The following is an 18,935-nucleotide window of genomic DNA, read 5'->3' as shown; positions in this document are numbered from 1 at the left end:
CCGAGGTCCACGTGGGGCGACACAGCTGGGCCGCCCCCGGCTGCGTGGACGGGGGCGAGGAGGGGGAGAAAGGAAGAAGAGAGAAGAAAAAAAAGCCCGTCATCCCCTCGCCCCCTTCCACCCTGATCTTTAATGCATACACTCCCTCGGCGCCGCTCTCCCGTAATCCTATGGGATCAGCGGGCCCGTGGAGGCCCCCCGGGGTCCCCCCCAAGAAGTGATGGCTTTATAAGGGGGCCGGAGAGAGAGGGGATGCAGAGCCCACCATGGCCTCCAAGCTCAAGGAGCGGAGGGTGAGTCGTCGCCCGCCTTGCGCGCACTGGTCTGCGGGGCCGCCAAGCCGGCCTAGCCCCGAGCCCTTCGCCGCCTTTCCCTTTGAAAAGCCCCCCAACAAAAAACAACCACACCTCCCTCACTAAAACAAGGCTGCCCTGCCAGGGCCGCCGCGCAGTCGGGGAGCCACCAGGGCCGCGCGGAGAGGACCGGCCACCGGAGCATTATCCTTCCCGAGGCCGTGTCGCGCCCGGCACCGCTGCTCGGAGCGGGGCTGGGGACAGGCTTCCCTGGAGGGGTCGAGAGCGGGGCCGGGGGCGGCTGTCACAGCGAGACTGGATTCATCTGTTTTCTCTTCCCCCACTAACGCGCCCCATGTTTTGCAGAGGACGCCGGTTTCCCACAAAGTGATTGAGAAGCGGAGGAGGGACCGCATCAATCGCTGCCTCACCGAGCTGGGGAAGACGGTGCCCATGGCTCTGGCCAAGCAGGTAGGCGGGGGGAAGCAGCCCCTACGCCCTTCTCTCCCCGGTGCGCCGCTATATCCCCCCCGATACGGCGGGGTTAGGGGGCGGCCCAGTGGAACGCAGAGCAGTCTCAGGGGAGAGGTGATGCCCACCTTCACTGCCCGTTGCAGAGCTCGGGGAAGCTGGAGAAAGCGGAGATCCTGGAGATGACGGTGCAGTACCTGCGGGCCCTGCACTCGGCGGACTTTCCCCGCGGCCGGGAGAAGGGTAGGTGGGCGGGAGCGACCTCCTGCGGCCCCCGCCGGGTCACTCGCGGCGTGGAGGCGGCTTTCCCCGCTCCTCTCCCGGCCAGACCCTGAGGAGCTCGATGCCCTTCCCTTTCCTTTCCAGCAGAGCTGCTCTCCGAGTTCGCCAATTACTTCCACTACGGCTACCACGAGTGTATGAAGAACCTGGTCCACTACCTGACAACGGTGGAGAGGATGGAGACCAAAGACACCAAGTACGCTCGCATCCTGGCCTTTCTCCAGTCCAAAGCACGCTTCGTTACTGAGCCTCTCTTCACGTCCCTGGGCTCCCTCCCGGAGCCGGACTTTTCCTACCCGCTGCATCCTGGGCCCGAGTGCCCCGGGCACGTCCACAGTCCCGCCGAGGGCGTGCTCCAGCCGCCCTCGGGGGGGCCATTCCCCTGGCACGGCGCCGCCCGCAACCCCTCCTTGCCCTACCACTTGCCCAGCGCCGCCGTACCCCTCGCCAGCCCCGGCCAGCAGCGCAGCACTTTCCTCTCATCCGTGCAGGGGCTGGACCGCCACTACCTCAACCTCCTCGGCCACTCCCACCCCAACGCGTTCGGGCTCCCCCCGGGCCAGCACCCCTCCATGCTATAGAGACTCGTCCCGCCTGAAAAACACCTATTTATGACCGCGGACACTGCGGGCTACACCCGGGCGCACGGGGAGGCTGCCGGGGGCAGGGAGATGCGCAGGGGTCCCGGATGGCGAGGAGTCCCCGGGGACCCAGATCTGCCCCCGCCCACCCTCTCCGAGGGCCTGAAGCTGCCCCCACCCGCTCGTCTTCCCACCTCCGGGTTCAGTGCCTGTACAAGTGATGCTTTGGAATAAAAGTTAATACCCGCCGCTGCTTTTTGTTTCCGTGAGGGAGGTGGCGGTGGGAGTCTCCGCACGCAGCCACCCAGGGCGAAAAAACCCACGAGTGAGACGTGGTCAGCGAGGGCCAGGGAGCTTGCTGCACGCTCCGGCCATGGCTGGCGCTTCGGGCAGGAGGGGCAGGACGGGTAGGACGTCACGGGCCGGGTGTCGGTGCCGCCCGGCTTCTGCTCCCAGGCTGTCACCGGTGGCTGGGAGGGAGTGCCGGGGTGCTCCGGAGGCGGCGGATGCCCCGCTCGTCCGGAAACCCTGCGGGTGTTGCCCTCCCACGCACCCGTGGAGGGGTGCTCCAGGGGCACGTGTCCGAACGGCATCTCCCGTGTGCTTTGTCACAAAATTTCTCTGCGGCGCAGCTTGTCCAGATGAGGATGAATAATAGTGAAGGCACAGGACGGGGCGGGGAGGACAGGCGGCCACTGCGGAGGCGCGGGGCGCTGAGAATGGAAGCTCCGGGAGCGAGTCCTTCCAGCCTCGCCGCTGGCGCGGAACCGCGCACGGCTCCCTCCCGACGGAGCAACTCCAGCCCCGCCTGAACCCAGCGTCCCGGGTGTCTCCACAGCCCCTGGAAGCAGGGCAACCCGGCCATCCCCGGCGGGGCCGGAGCCGTCGAAGGGTAAATTAACTTATTCCAGTTGGGTGGGGAGGCTTTGAGGAGATTTGACCTGGGCTGTTTGCCCAGGTCGCGGAATGGGCTGACCCGCAATTTGTAAACCAACCCGACCCTTTATTCGGAGACAGACAAAAAGATCTTCATTACAATGAGTAAAAAGTGGAATGTGTATCTTCCATTTAACCTGTAAATACAGGAAAAGCTCCTATCCCAGATTAGTGGGGAAAAGGTCACACGGCGGGATGATGGTGAGGAGTCATCCAGGAAGGGGAGAAAAACACCCCCATTTCCTCGGGACACCTTTAGGATGGTAAATCCAGAGGGAACTTCTCTTTTGGTCAGTGTACACAGAACAATACGGACTCAGCCAAACACATTCAGCAGCAGGAATGGCTGGTGCGTATCAGAAAGCCCATGTCCAACACTCATTTTTATCAGCACTGGGTGCACAATATGGTCAAAATGCTATATGACTTATATTCTGTGTGCTTTAAGCTCCTGTGATCCCACTTTTTGCCTAAAGCATTAAAGATATGTTATTTTCCTGAAAATATAAATGTATTCAGCATTTTGGTCCCTGTTAACCAAATTAAACAAAACTTTCCTTTGCTAAGTAGATTTTCTCTGTGGGATTAGCAGAGGGCCACCATGGTAAAAACTGGGGTCATTTGCATATAATTTTGCAAACTCGCACTGGTCCATGACAGTCTTTGTCTCTCCAATGTTGCTATCCTGCACTTTTTTCTTTCTTTTTTTTCCCCCCTTTTCATTTTCATTTAGCTGTGGAGGATAAACCCCTCTTTGGCTTTACAATGACTTTAGGATAAAAGTTTCCCCTCCCTCCACTCTTTCAGGGCTCTGAGCTCACCCTCCTGCTTTTGGTCCCAAAATTATTTTGGAATTTGCTAAAGTCAGCTGTACCAGGCATGGGAGCCGAGCTGCCTTCCCAGCTCAGATCCACACCTGTGCACCATGCTCTGTGCACACAGGTAGGCATAGGCAGTGGGCTACAGAGCTCCCTTGGGACAGGCATCCCCTGTCTTTTGACAGAGGTTCAGCTCATTTGTCTTGATTTTGTTTTACATTTCTGTGCCTATAGGACAGAGACTTTCAGCCTTTTTTTCCCTTGGATTTATTTTAGCTCTGCCATAAGCATCATCTTCCAACCTTGCTGGGAGCAGGTGGGAGCTGGATGATGCCTATGCTGGGCCTGTTCAAGGCTGTACCTGGTCCCAGGTGGGGTGTCTGGGTTGGCAATGCTCATTGTCTGGCATAGGAGTGCCATTTACTGGCATCCAGGAGCAGGTAGCACAGGGAATGAATAGAGAGGGATTGTTCCTGAAAATAAACTACTTTAATTCCCAAAGCTCTCAAAATACTAGATTCTGTGTTATGCACCTACTTGGCTAAAAATCTTAATGGCGAATGATTTGCTCTATCCTTTCCTTTCCTTCAGCTAGCATCTTTCTCCTTCCTAGACTTTCACATCTCTTCTGCCACAGTTTGCCTTGCCTTCCTTTCCCATGCTTTAATACCCTCTTTTCCACCTCTTCTCCCTGCTATGGAAATTCCTCTCTTTTCCTCACACATTCCATGTCCTACATGTACTGCAATTCTTCTTGCCCCAGAAAATAGTTGTACAGCATGGTCGCACCTCAGTAATTTCTTTATGTTGAGAGCAAATAATCATGTTGGGATCAAAGGACAGCAAAATGTGAGTTTACAGTTCTGTATCTGATACTGACTCTCTCTTGCTATTTACTCAGACAGTAGAAGAGTTTATGTTGATCTTTGGAATATTGCATTACTGAAAACATCTCCAACTCCCTAATTTATCCCAAGGATTTATTTGCATTATTATTTAAATAAAACATCACCAATTAGATCAAAGGGACATAAGTAGCCTGTGCAAAAACTCTCCATCTTAAAGCTTTATGTTTTCAATAGATAACAGGCAAAGCCTGGAGGAAATTCTACTGTCTCACTTTTACTATTTAAATAAGTAAAACATGTTTATGGACTTTGAGCATATATAACACAGATCAGAACTCTTCTTTCTTCCCATGGTTTTACACCAGTCTGAATGCATTATTCAAAGACCTAGGGCCTTTGCTGGTAGTGCCACACTGTGGAGTTTCCAGCCTTGGAAACAAGAGCTGATGCCACTGAACAAAGTCCCCAAATTCAGAACAACACAGTCATTCTTGGGGAATCTCATCAATCAGGTAACTAGAAAAGAGTATTTTTATTGTACTTTGGGTCTGTGACCCTGCTTGCAGCACTAGACCACAAAGAGCTGCATCAGCACACCTATAGGGACTGAGTCATGGGTTTAAAAGAAGCAACTGAGGGAAAGACAAAGGCTTTTAATTACAGATCTACTCTAGTAGAGATGCACACAATAATTGGCTTCCTAGTGGTATGGATATGATCCCTTTCCCATGTTGAAGATCCTGCCAGTTTATAAGTCTTGTGGTCCCACTGCTCTGTGGAATGCTGCTGCTATTCCTCAGGCTCAAAGGTAGCCTGCATGATTTGACCAGGATCATGCCAGAAGTGTTTAGGAGAGCAGAGGGTCTTAGGGGCCAGGGTACAATGATCACCCCAATCAGATCAGCTTCTTGCCCTTCTGCCACATTCTTGGGGAGAATTAAATAGTGCCTAGAAGTCCAGAGGGATTGTTTTTCCATTATAAATTGAATCAATTATTAGGAGGAAGAAACCTTCTGTTTGCCTGTGGAACAGTCTGTGCATTAGACACAGGCTATTGAAGCAACTGCAGGCTTGTCCAGCAACCCTTTTGCAAAGGCAGACTTTTGGAAGGAAACCTCCAGCCAACAGTTTCATATTTGCTGAGATGTAGCATCTGAACTCACAGATCTGCCTCCTGCCTTGGGTGAGTCTCACATCATCATGTCTATTTCTAGCAAACTTTCCTGCATAGTGCATGAAAGTTGTTTTAGGAAAAGAACACTGAATTCTCTTGAAAAGTGATTGTAGAAAGAAGTACAAGAAAAGTAATTTTAATATGTATGTAAGGTTAAAACTCAGATACCTACCCACATAACATACTGTATTATAGAGCAGCATATTAAAACAAACAAAACTCATTTTAAAATATGAGAAAAAGCAACATTGAAGACTATCAGATGAAACTTCACATGGGAAGAAAGAGGAGTAGTTTGTAAGATTCAAACTCAGAATATTAAATTAGGAAATTTATCAAACAAAAAAATATTAAATTCAGGAAAGAGATTGTTTAACATTTATCTTCAAGCTACAGCAACTGAATGTTAATGTGCATTATGCTTCATCAGAAGTAATACAATTAATTAGGTTGAAAAAACCCCACTTTTGCTAACAGGAAATCTAAACTTTAGTATGTATGGTCTGAAAAGATAAAGGCAATTTAATTCTTAATTATTGTAAGAATACAACACCTCTGCACCTAGAAGTGCAGTTCTAGTCTATGTAATGATTGTGTAATTAAAAAATGAGGCCCTTCAAACAAGGGAGTCCTTCAAGGCAATAGGTAAATCACTACAGCATCTGTGACTCAGTTCATATGCTTTTGGTGAACATTACAAAGTTATTTTTGCCCCTGCTGAGGGCTTAACCCAGAGCATGTAAAAATATTTACACCAGCTCACCCTGTAGTACTTGTTTAGAGAATCTTGGTCTTCCTACTAGCTTTGTGGAAACCTGTGCCTGAGCCCTGAGCTCATCTCCATCTCTTGTGAATTCCAGCACCAAAATTATGCTTTCAGTCCCATAAAGGGTGTAGGTATTTAGAGTAGGGCCCAGTCCAACTGGAACCCTTAAGGCCAGGATCGTGGCAGAAAGTGCCATCATTGTAATTCAACAGCCTGTACCTCCATTTCCCTGCCTTTAGTTCCTAGCCTGAGGCTTAGACATTCTTCCAGAAAGCTGAAGTCTCAAGGATGAATGCTAAAAACTGTGCTCCTCTTTGGGGGCACCTTCTTATAACCACTCTGCCCCTACAAAGCAATTTCTGTGTTCTTTGAAGGAACCACTGTGTGCTGGTTCAACCTTTCAAAGGAGAGATCAGATGGTAGTCAGGCAGGGGAGGGTTTAGTCTCAAGGTATCAGCTTGAAGGAGATGTTCAGTTTAGAGGCACTAGCAGGAAGCTGTGACATGGCTTCAGTGCTTTGTCACTACTAGGGAGGAGCGGAGACTGTGGTTTTTGCCTTTCCCTCCATTCTCCTCCTCTGGAGGTTCATGTGATCATGTGTATACCAGTATGTACGACACACACAGGAAGCTTATACAGTACACCTGGATTCAGTTTAGCTTTTCTCAGTAATTCCTAGTCTGGTTTGGCTGCTATTTGTTAAAATGTGGCTTTATTCAATCCTCATAGCTTCCCATGCATGCTACATTAGTGCCATTCCAGGGGAAGAATTCACAGAGATTAGCCTTTAAAGGTCAGTCTATTATGACTAAGATATAGTACTGGTCTTTTCTACTTCTTCCCCCAAACTAAAATGTCCTTTAATATATCCTAGGGCAACCTCAAGGTTTGATACACCGGACAGGTTTTTGATACACTTGTACAACCTTACTCAGTACAAGAAGTGACACCACTACAGCCATGAGTAAAGGTAGGGTATAGAGTTTTCCCCTAAAGGTGGTAGTGTGGAAATAATTTACCTTTACTATGACATTGCTGCTGGGGTTTCAGGACTGAAATATGTAGAAGGAACAATAACAACAAAACCTATTGAACAAACCCCACATAGCTTCAAACAGAGAAAAGTGTAACAGGGATCGCTGACATTCACTGAGAACAGATAACCAAACTTCAAGAACCTCAGGAAACCCTGAGACAGTATGTATCCCATCCAACACAATTATATATTGGAATGTTCAGAGGGAATCAATATAACCCCAGTCTTTCCTATTCCATTACAAAATGCCTTTTTATCATAGCATGTAGTAGTAATTTTTCTATGCCACAAATGTTTTTTCATACAGTACCTTATTTTTTTCATACAGTACCTTCTCCTCTCTTAAACAAATGAGAGAAAAACTATTCTTGGAGTTTTATTACTGAAATAATTGCAATAATTATTGCTGTAATAATAGTAATTGTAATTATTATTGTAAATTCTCTTTGATGTCTAGAAAAGGCAATACAGTAATTAGAAAAAAAGTATAAGCAAGAGTACATAATTTACTGCACAATGTCAAAACCTGCTAGACAGCAAAGATCCAGGAAAATGTATACAATTGCCATAAAGGTACCACTGTTTACAAGGCACCATCTGCAGAAAAGAGTTAAAACAAACAAGGGACTCCTACATGCTTGTTAGCTATATGCATATACTGCACATATATCCTCAGCTAGTACAGGTGGCAGATTCCTGGACATCCATGAAGCTATAAGTGCTTCCACAGAAGAAGACATAGTGGAGTTGCATCATTTGAGAGCTTGCCAATAGGTAAGCGATACATATTTCAGTGTCTCCTCATGCTCATTTTATTAGTTCAGCTATGCAGTTACATGTTTATAAAGATATATGGGAAGAAAATAACCTAATCTTGTCTTAAACACACAATTATGCTGATCATGAAAGTGAAGTGATGTACAAAACAGGTCCTTCTGCCTCTGGTACTCAGTGCATAAAATATTCCTCCAAGAAAAAATGCCGCAACTAGGCATAACAATCTACACTTAAAGGAAAGGCCACCCTCCCTCTGTGTGCATATGGAGGAGCTAATCCAACTCTGTGAGGGCAAATGGTCTTTCCATGGTGAGGAGGTTCCAAGCAGCAATATGGTATGCTGTTCTTCACCAAGTATTGCATCTTTTCAAAAGTTATTTGCAACTCTCCATGCCGCAGCTTTGCATCTTCTTTTCAGGAAGTTAATATAGAATCATGGAATGATTTGGGTTGGAAGGGACCTTAAAGATCATCTAATTCCTCCCTGTGGTGGGCAGCGACACCCTCCACTAGAAGACCAGGCTGCTCAGACCTCCAGCCAGCCTGTCATGGAAGACCTCGATGGTGTGTGGCATCCACAACTTCTCTGGGTAACCTGTTTCAGTGCCTTACCACCCTCTCATTAAGAAAGGGTTTCTTTCAAATATCCAATTTAAACCTACATTCACTCTGAAGCTATTCCTCCTGGTCCTGTCACCATATGCCCTTGTAAATGGTCTCTCTTCATCTCTTTTGTAGGCTCCCTTCAGGTATTAGAAGGCCACAATTAGGTCACCCTGAAGCCTTCTCTTTCCCAGGCTGAAAAATCCCAATTCTCAGCCTTTCCCCATAAGAGAGGTGCTCCATTTCTCTAACTAGGTGTCGCCCCTCTGGACTTGCTCCAACAGATTCATCTCCTTCCTGCGCTAAGGACCCCAGAACTGGATGTAGCACTCCAGGTGGTGTCTCACCAGAGCAGAGGGGCAGAATTTTCCTTGATTTTCTTCATTTATTGTATGTTACACATAGCTAGCAACTGTGTTACAGTCAGCTTTGCTTTATACTCCCAGAAAGAGCTTCTACCACCCCTCCACAATGCAACCTATACTACTGGATATGCAAGAAACAAGCAGGTAAAAGATGTGCTTCTCTAGGAGAAGTGTATGATATGACTAGAATGACAGGCAACTGGGAGAACACAAGTGTTGTTCTGCTAGTCATGGGAATATCTTATGTTATTTTATAGCAGTTTTGCAATGGTGTTTTGGGTTTTGTATTTGGCCAGCTTTTTTTATGAAGTTCTTCAAAAAAAGATTTATAATCAATTTACTTTTTCAGATTGAGATCAAATAGAGAGAGAGAATGCTAAACTTCTTCCTGTTTTAGTAGGAAGTTTACAGGGATTTTGAAATTAGAGCCCTGGAACAGAGAGATAACTCCTGCTGCCAGCATCCAGCTTCCTAAAAGCCTTTCAAAAAGTTTTCCAGGCATTGTAACTGCAAACAGAAAAAACCCAAAGACTTCTTTATTTCAGGAAAATGACAACAATTTCGTAAGGCACAGAATGCCTTTGAGCATCCAATCACAGCTGGTCAGGACATAAGATGAGGATGTAGGTCCACAAATGCACAGGCAAACTGCTGGCAGGTTTCATTCCTTACCAGACTAAAATAGAAAGATGGGATGGAACCAACTGAACTTTTTCATTCATGTACTTGGAAAAATTACTTTGTTATAAAACAAGACAATATCACAAAGGAAAAATCTTTTGAGTGGTGTGATAATAGAAGAACATACTGAAATTTATGACCATCGGACATAAAACTGTTAGCTGTCTCAAAGGAAATGGTCTAAGAATGAATGAATCATTCTAAGCAATCTTTCTAGTCAAGAGGGATAAACAGGCAGCTCCTGAGGACAATTTATCACACTGATTTTATTTTCTCTCTTAAAAAATAAGTACATTTTCCTTGGAATATATATCTTTCCCCTTTTAATTTTGAGGGAATGTGGGATCAATAGGTCAGATTCAGATATACAAGCAGGGGAAAAAACCAGGGCAGCTGAATCCCACCCTCACTGTTGCCTTGCAAGCAGCCTAATTTATTTGCTCAGATATTTTAAACAGGGCTAGACATCTCCATACTAAAATATTGCATTTAATTTTAAAAAATCCTGGGTTTTGTGTGCCTGTTACACAGTCAGAAGGTGTAACAAGTTCAGTCACTGAACTGGAAACAGCTGCGCAGTTGACAAATACTTTTTACATTTTAGTTGCAGGTACTACAAACCAGATGGAAAGAATTTTATGTGGGGAAGAATGGATTATTTACCATTTCCCTCCAGCAAGCACTGTTTCAGACAAAATTGTTAGCCATCCACTGAGGGCCAGTGTCATTTCTCCATAATCTGGTTGTCAAAATGTCAAGCTCAGAAGCTTGATCCACTCCACAGCACTGGTTTAGCTCTGAAATGTCTGCATCATTATCGCCACCTTATTCCCCTGCCACCTTTGCCACCATGAAGCAAAGGGCTTCAAGAACTCTACGTATAAAACATCTTCATGTAAAATAAGAACATTTATATTATTAAGCACATACATACTAGGGGAGAATTTTGCTTTCCATTGCTTTAAATGGAAATAAATTATTTTCTCCTCTCCCCTCTTTTCCTTTCCTTCATTACAGTCACTGAAATTTTACCAGCTCTGGCTGCTAACATGAGTTCAGTGAATAATGCTGTGTTCTCATAAGTGTACTTAGGAGCTGGCATTGCATCACAAATAGATACATCATAGCATAGCCAATCTTTAAACCTATCTTTAGAAAAAGAATTTATTATTATTTAGAATTCTTCAGCAACCAGTTTTGATGCTGAAGCTTGTGCTTTGTATATTTTAAAAAGAAAGGTTATGCTTAGACAAGGTGCTATTTTGGTGCCGAACCCCTTACTCATCCAGTTTCTTTTCATTTTTGGAACAGTTCCACTTTAGAACAGAACACAGTTTCACAACCACCATATTTTTCCCTACTGAAAGAAATTATATTTGCCCAGACCTGACTACCAGCATGTCAGAATCACAGCTGAACTTCTTCATAATCTTAAATTATTGGCTCCTCTTCAGAGTGGACAATGCCTGGCATTGGGAAAATATGCTGAGCTCAAGGAGTAGCCAAATGCCTCACTACCTCCTGAAAATGTGTTGTCCCTATAACTAGATTTCCAGGGCTATTTCAGACTGGTTGTCAAACCTTCCCTCCATACCCTAAAAGAATGTGTCATGATTATAATCAGACTTTAAACAAAGTGTAAGGATACTAAATTATAGAATAAAAAATATCCTGAATTGGAAGGACTTACAAGGATCATCAAAGTCCAACTCCTGGCCCTGCGCAGGACAGCCCCAATGACAGACAATGACCATTTAGAAGAAAAACAGGAAGTTATTATAATTATTAGCCAAATAACTGTGTATTTATCCAGCAAACTCCCAGCAAAGTCATTGATGACTTCAGAAATTTTTCTACAGATGATAGTTAAAATGCTAACAGACACCATGCTACTAAATTATGCTTGCTCAGATACTATGAATGAGGGATATAAATGGACCTCCAGGGATATCACCACTCATCATGGTTCAGCCTTATTGTCACCATGATTTCCAAGGCTGTATTATCTTATTACTTTAGCATAAGATACATGGTACAGTCTCCTTTTAACCCTCATAGCTTGAGGCAGAAAAGAAACCAATGCAAAAAAGCTATTAAAAATATTCTTCCTGTTATCAGGCTGGTACAATTTCTCCTTGTGGGTTGACTTCTGGTGCCTTCAGAGGCCTCTACAGACTCATAATATCACAATATCACAATTTCTATGTGGTTCCAATGATGTATTCCAGGATCCACTATCATCCTGAAGTTCTCTAGGAGATGAGATTAACCAGCTGACAGATTAGAAAGAGCAAGCAGGACCCTACTGACAGAGGTCCCCAAGTCAAGATGAACTAGATGATCTTTAATGTTCCTTTAAAATGAAACCATTTCATAATTTCACGATTACTGCCAGGTTGCGGTCCCAAATTCTTCTCTAATTTCTCCTTGTTTCTGCCATTCTTCAGGCCATAATGTAACTATTACTTTGAACTATGTAGTAGATCCCATAGTTTTCGTGGTATTTGACACTATATCCAACTAATCACTGCTCAGAATTTATGCCAGTTGAAAATATAATGCATATTATGTATTGTTGATAATGCAGTGTTGACCCTGCAAGGATTTGCTTATAAGCTCAGCATTATGCACATGACTTCCTTTACTTTACGCAGTGTTGCCCCATTCAGATTTCAGAGGAACCAGATTGCAGAGGAAAACTAGATTGAGGTAAAGTGTCAGTACCACAGAAATATGAAAGGAGCTGGCAGGCCTGGAAAAAAATAGTCGTCATAATGGTACATTCTTCCAACCCAACAAGAACTCAGTCCCTGAAAACAGCCAGGACAAAGATTAACGGCTTGGAAGTAGGACCTCAGCTACAGCCCTGAGCTTTTCTGCTGAATTTTAACCCAGAAGGATCAGTCAGTTCTAACCCAGTGGAGGACAAGCTGTCCTTCAGGACCAAAAGAAGTAGCATAGCAGGAGCAAGACACCTGTTTTTCTATACCTGCCCTGGCTTCTACATTTTTAAGATATGCTTATTTTCCTTCTAATTCTGTGAATCATTCTTCTCTTTAGACTCAGATCCCAGCCCAAACTGAGGTGTCTCATCAGAGACACTAGGCAGCCCTTTTATGAAAGAGAAACAAGCAGTTTGCTCCTCTTTCTTAAGTCATGAGGTCTCTCCTTAACAAAATACAGGAGCCTAGGCAAGTAAGCAACATGAGTCACTGTAATACCTGCCAGTACAATTTCCAGTGATTTTAATTCTTAAAAGGTAACCACAGGTGTGGCATTGCTGGGCAGCACTGTTTAAGCACAGCAGATCAGATGCTGTTCTGATTTATAACCTCTGGCAGCTCAAGTGAATGCAGAAGCTGGCAGCTTTGCACATGCCCTCTGAAGGGCAAGATGCCCAGATAAAGCATGTTGGCAGGCGTGCCTGCCTTCCCACCCACCCCCTGCACGAGCGTGCCTTCCCAGCAGCACAAAGCGGGTGCAAAGCAGCTTTCAGAAAGCCCAAGCACCTCCAGGTGGTTAAGGGCACGGAGCTGAGGCAAATGTCTGTGGTGGGCATAGCCACAGTCCAGCGGGGTTAAAAGCGAGGCTATCCAAATTCATCCAAGACCTGCAAATCTTGAAACACGCAAACCCTACATGCGTCAGATAAAGAAGCCAGAAAGAAAGGTGCCCCCTAATGAGTTTTTTTTGCGCTTGGGTGAGCGAAAGGGCTGCTTCAGGAGGCTAATAACTGAAAACCTTCCAGGCTTTTGTCCGGAGAAATGGCAGGCACTTTCCATCCCTTTGAAAAAAAGAAGGCCTTTCGGAGTCTTCACGAGAGATGTGGATTTTAAGGGCGACCTTAGGTCATACAGAACTAATCAAGCGAAAACAATAAGAAAATTAGACTGACAGTCAGCAAGTATCTGAGGACTTTATCAAAAAGAATTAGGAATGGACAAATTCACTGGGAGCAAAGGATCAGATCTGCAAGGTGGCATTGTGTGGTGGGATTAAATTATTTATTCATTGTTAATTTATTTATTTATGTATGTGCAAATGACCTAGCTGCTGCAGGTGCTGAGGAGTTTCTGAAAAGGCCCAGTTTTAGAGCCAAGGCTAGAATATTGGTCCATTTAACTCATTCTTTTCCTTAAGGCGATCAAACAGTGACTTTTATCTAGGAGATAGAGGAGGAAAACCATATGTGTACTGGGAATGATGCGGGGTCTGAGCAGCACTAAGTACCCAAGTATTCCAGTCTCATTCAAGAATGCTGTGCAGTTTAATGTCCAGCAAATTAGCAAATGAATGCTTATGTCAATATGTGAAAAATCCCTAGTTGGTTTAAACAGATAAAAAGCCTCTTGGGAAATGGCAGAAAATGCAGGCTTTCTCTCCCTGTCTTTTTTAAAGAAAGAAAGAGAAGCAGTACTTATTAAGTTTTCCCCAAACTTACAAAAAGTTGCAGAAAACACCAACAACCTACATGGATGCTGGATCTTCTGTGTACATGAAATTTTTCCAGGGCTGCTACTGGAGAAATACAAAAGTCTTTTGCACTCTTTGAATCACATATTTGCTATTCAGAAGGAAACAGTTAAAATCTGGGACAGTTACAGGGCCTGTAAGATGCCACCCTGCTATGCTACTCCTCTCTTAAAGGTACAGGACGTCAAAAGCCCTGAAGAGGGTCCGTCTTTACATTTCCCCCTGATTTATAAATTCTGCCTTGAAGATGAAATCCACACACACCTCTCATTTTTTAATTCTCCACATTTAACCATTTATAGGAAAGGGTAAATTGTCATCTCATGTTCCCCTTGACCCAGCAGAGCAAAGCCACAGTGGGGACTCTGTGTACGACATGACCCTGGGGAAAAAAGGAACACGAGATCTCAGCATGGGGGTTGGAGGCAAGAAGTCACACATATCGAAAATGACAGCGTCACATCAGTTAATGCCATGTGATAAGGGAGTCCTGCTGGGGTTTATGTCCTTCTGCAGAGATACACTTAAAGGTTGGCTGGTAAGGAAGATTTTTTACTAACTCCAGAAAGGGATTGTAGATGTTTGGTCGAGAAAGATCATAATGCATTATCTTTCTTCAGGACAAGCATCAGTAGCTATGATAGGGATCATAAAACTGCCCCATGAGATACACCTTGGAACCAGACAGGCAGGTTCATCCACTTCTGCTTTGCACATGGTATTTCCCTCCTCTTGGCCATACTCAGGCCCTCTTCTCAAAACCAGTCTTCATCACGTCCTATTGGCGAAAGGGCTACTAAAGAAAAAATCAAGGGCATTTTAAAGAAGAAATATCTATAATATTACTAAATTTAAAATGTCATCTCAGATTAAAAGTTCAATGAGCCAGTTTCTCAAGCCATGCAAAATAGAAACAACAGACGCCATGTAGAAAGTCTGCTTCCTCCCTGGAGTGATAAAGTCCTCCTTTCTCCCCTGAATGTAATGCGTGAGGATGAATTCAGTGACAATGAATGCCAGCAGGTCACTAATACACTACCACTTGCCTTCTGCAGCCCACTGAGAGCTGTGACACACAGAAGCAGGGAACCTGCTGACCTATGCTCTTAGTCTATCAGCTGTCAGAGTGCCTTTTAAAATGGCAAGAACCAAAAGCAGAGTTAAATAGCATTGCGAGTTCAGCTGTGTCAGGAATGAGCAGCACAGCTTCTTGGTCATCATTTCAAATGGACTGAGTCTCAGCTCATAAGATAAATACTTACTGCCAGTATGCAAAGACATGATCTAGTGTTATTCTCGTCCCCAAGACTATCCAATTCACCTTCTGTGTTGTCTCTGACTTCATTATATTGACAATGTTTCACAGCTTTGTCTCACAGGCAAACTTCATTGCTACCTGCCTAATTCTGGTGTTACAGTCATTAGATAAAATATCAGTATTTCCATGAGTATTATTAATACTGGAAGTAGAATACTTTCAGTATTATGTTCCAATTTTTCCACTTCTGGTGTGGTGTTCACTTCCAAAATTGTGTAGAATAAAATATCCTTTTTTGCTGCTCATTATGAAATTTTGCTTAATGTCTCACTGACGTTTTACACAGAAGAGTCAAACTGGCTGTGAGTCCTCCTTCTGTTGGAGAAACAAACTGGCTACCTACATAAGTGGAAAGAACTGCCTCAAGCCAGAATGAAAATATGACCTTCTGCAAGGAGGGCTCATGGAGGACCAGACGGAGAACAAGGGAAAAGGTGATTTAAAGTGTCCTAGCACACACCAGCACACTTTGCTCAGGGATGCCCAGGAGACCTTCCCTTTTGCTCTATGCCCTGCTGTATGCATAACTGCCACCCATTAATGTTTTCTGGTAGTTGGTAGTCCGACTCCTACAGGGAGCAGCAGTACTGTAGATTACAAAGACACTAGATTCACAGGGCTAATAAATGAAATATGGGCAGACTAAAACAGGGACGTCTTGCTGCTTCTGGAGCTCAGCACAGTTAAATGGGCAAGGAGCTGAATTCACACAGACCAGCCCCAAAAGAAGATTCTTCCAGGAACCACCAGACTCTGAAGCTTAGCCTTGAATAGGATCCCATCAGCTAGTGCCATTGTCATAAACTACCAAGTCCTACAGGAAGTGGTTGCAAATTATAGGACATAAAATTATCAGAGGTTTTAATAGCCTTTCATGTAGAGTACAAGACTGAAGTGAAAGTAATAAATTATCTTATATTGCTTACTGTTATTAAATTCTGACTTCTCTAACATTTTGTGTTTAAAAGAACTCTTTCCTTCAGAGATGCTGTGGACAAGTATGGGATGTTAAGCTCAGAGTAAGGCTATGTGCTAGTACTATCTGTCCATGGCACTGAAGGATGTGCGCAGGCACAGGTTTCGCTTCTGTTTTCACGTATGCAAATCAGAGACCTGAACAACTACTGCTTTTGTATTTAAGATGTATCAACTATTATTGTTATTGTTATTGTTCTGTCTTTGGTTTAAGATGTGGACCCACAGAGCTATTCTGCCTAGACCTTCTCAGTACCATCCTAGTTCAGGCAGCCAAGGCATTGAAATCCCTTGCGTTTTCACAACACTGAAGGTAAAGGATGGTACCAGAGATTTTTCTCAGCTGGATTAGCCTTCAAGGAAGAGTAACTTCTAAGTGAGACAAACTAGAATATATGCTACCTTTCCAATGAAAATTTTTTCTCCTTGGAAACAGACTTATCGAAACAAATCCACAGATTTTACTGGAAAACAAAGATTTCTTCTTAATAAGAAGCAGACAAAGTCCATTTAAATGTATGATAACTCTCGTTTTAGCATTTTTCAGCATAAAGGATAAAGGGGGAAAAATCTACAAGATCATAAAAAGATGTGCGAGAGTAGAACAATGTCAAGAAAGACATTACTATAAAATTCCTGTCAGAGTGGAACAGATAGTTTGCATTAATAAATATATCACTAAGTGACCCAAAGAGCCCTTCTTAGAGAATAGGAACTTTGACTTGGCTGATCAGACATTCAGCAACACAAAGACTAAGGTGGCAAGTGCAATGCAAATCTGCCCTTTGGGATCTGGTCTATGATGACGGCTGCTACCACACAAGTGTTTCCAAGACCCCTTTATATCTTCTCTACCACTCAAAATGTGCAAGTTCTGAAACTGAAACACCATGCTAGCCCCCAGCGTCAAAAGTCAAAGGGGACTAGTCTCAAAATGGGTATGTTGCTAGGCTGAACTAGCAACAAATCCATTCCTTCAAACTCTGCTTAGTCATAAAAAAATACAGACTGGATTTCCTTCAAATATTAAATATTAAACAAGACTTGCCTTCTTTCAAATATTATAATATTAAACAAGCTTAAATATGTTTGTGGAGGAAGGATGAACTTCTAACATACTTACTGTGTGGCTGGTCACAGCTGCTGTTGCTCTTTTATACAGTCTTCTGAACAGGGTCTGAGATAATATATACAATACAGACAGTAGAGAGAAGTCCAGACACCCAGCAGCTCAGCCCTCTTTAGGTGTTTTCAGGAAATGAAACAGGGAATTAGCTGTTTGGCTAGCACAGATGCATATTGTAGCCTTCCTCTCAAGGGAAGCAGTCTGGCAAAATTTGCTTTGGTTTAATTTAAAGGGAAGACATGGAGGAAAAGATATCAAAGAAGTAAATTATTTTGCTGGATAGCATCAGCACAGAGCGCTTAGAAAGTCTACAGAAGTTGTATTATTCCAGAGGAACTCTGCCCCTTCCAGAGACAATGTATATTTTGTTTCTTATACTTTGATCTGAATTAAGCATATGAAAACACAATTTATATACAATCAAATATATTATTGTTTAGAAGAAATGGCATTTTCACATTTCATACTGATTAGAAGCTATCAGGGGGGAAAAAAAAGCAAAAAAAAATTCCAGATAATTTCTTTCACATCTTATAAGAGGCTACTAAGTGGAGGAAAACAGTTTCACAAGGTCTCCCTGACTACCGAGATGTTGCAAACATCAAAGAGTTAATTAAAGTCAAGTGTGCTTGACATAGCAAGGTGCTTTGTCTAGTTCAGAAAACTGGACTAAATTATTCTGGAGTTTCTTCTAGAATTGTTATCATCTTCTACTTTTTTTTTTTTTTTCTTGTATAAGATATCCCATCTAGATGATCTAGGAATAAAAAAGGAAAAGAAAATAGCAGGTATGACATCACATATCCCTGGGATGGAAACCAGTTCTTTCTCCTTCTTTACAGAAACACAGGAGGTTACAGTGATAATTCAAAGTCACATTAAAAAAGCAGCATGAAATTATGGACTAAAAGTGAAAACCAGATATTATAGACCTCAGCTGCTCTTGTTCTACTGGCAATTTTTGTGCAAGTGTCTGAAAATCAAAACCAGAAATTAACTAGATTATTTCTGCAAACAAGGCACATTAAATTACAGTTTGCTGATGAAGCAACCAATAAGAATCACCTAATTGTTACCAGTCACAGAGAAATTGAAGCAATTCCTATAGATGAAATTTTAAACTGTATGAGTTGGTGCAACCATCCCAAGGAAGTGATTGCCTTATGAAAGCAATGTACACTGTGTACTCCTGGCCCAGGGTGATTCTCGTGGTCATGCATTGACTGCTGATGGAGGTGAAATTAGTAGGTCAGGCACCCAAGTGTGCCAGGTCACTAACGGCAAGGAGAGCACTAGTAAGATGGCTGGCCAAAGTAGCAGCCTTATCTTCCCATGCTAAGGTTCCTTGGTTTGTAATTGCTTCAGCCTTTCAAACCAATCTAGTCTGATTTATAGGAGAATAAGATGAAGCA

At 43.8% G+C, this 18,935-nt stretch overlaps 1 protein-coding gene across 2 annotated transcripts; it reads left to right on the top strand.

Annotated features, from left to right (window-relative positions):
* Positions 1-266: 266 nt before the first annotated feature.
* Positions 267-1,627, top strand: HELT (helt bHLH transcription factor; the record flags this gene model as incomplete). Of its 2 annotated transcripts, none has more annotated exons than XM_084204089.1 (4): positions 267-293; positions 660-764; positions 911-1,007; positions 1,134-1,627. In XM_084204089.1, the coding sequence occupies 4 exons, from the start codon at positions 267-269 to the stop codon at positions 1,625-1,627; spliced, it is 723 nt and encodes a 240-aa protein (XP_084060215.1). The 2 variants fall into 2 exon arrangements, with proteins under 2 accessions (XP_084060215.1, XP_084060214.1); XM_084204088.1 differs by having other exon boundaries at positions 1,131-1,627.
* Between the last annotated feature and the right edge of the window lie 17,308 nt (positions 1,628-18,935).

This window comes from Fringilla coelebs (assembly GCF_963513975.1).
Source record: "Fringilla coelebs genome assembly, chromosome: 4".
Classification (NCBI taxonomy): domain Eukaryota; kingdom Metazoa; phylum Chordata; class Aves; order Passeriformes; family Fringillidae; genus Fringilla; species Fringilla coelebs.
Note: the sequence above shows the minus strand (reverse complement) of the source record. Positions and strands in the feature narration are given on the sequence as shown.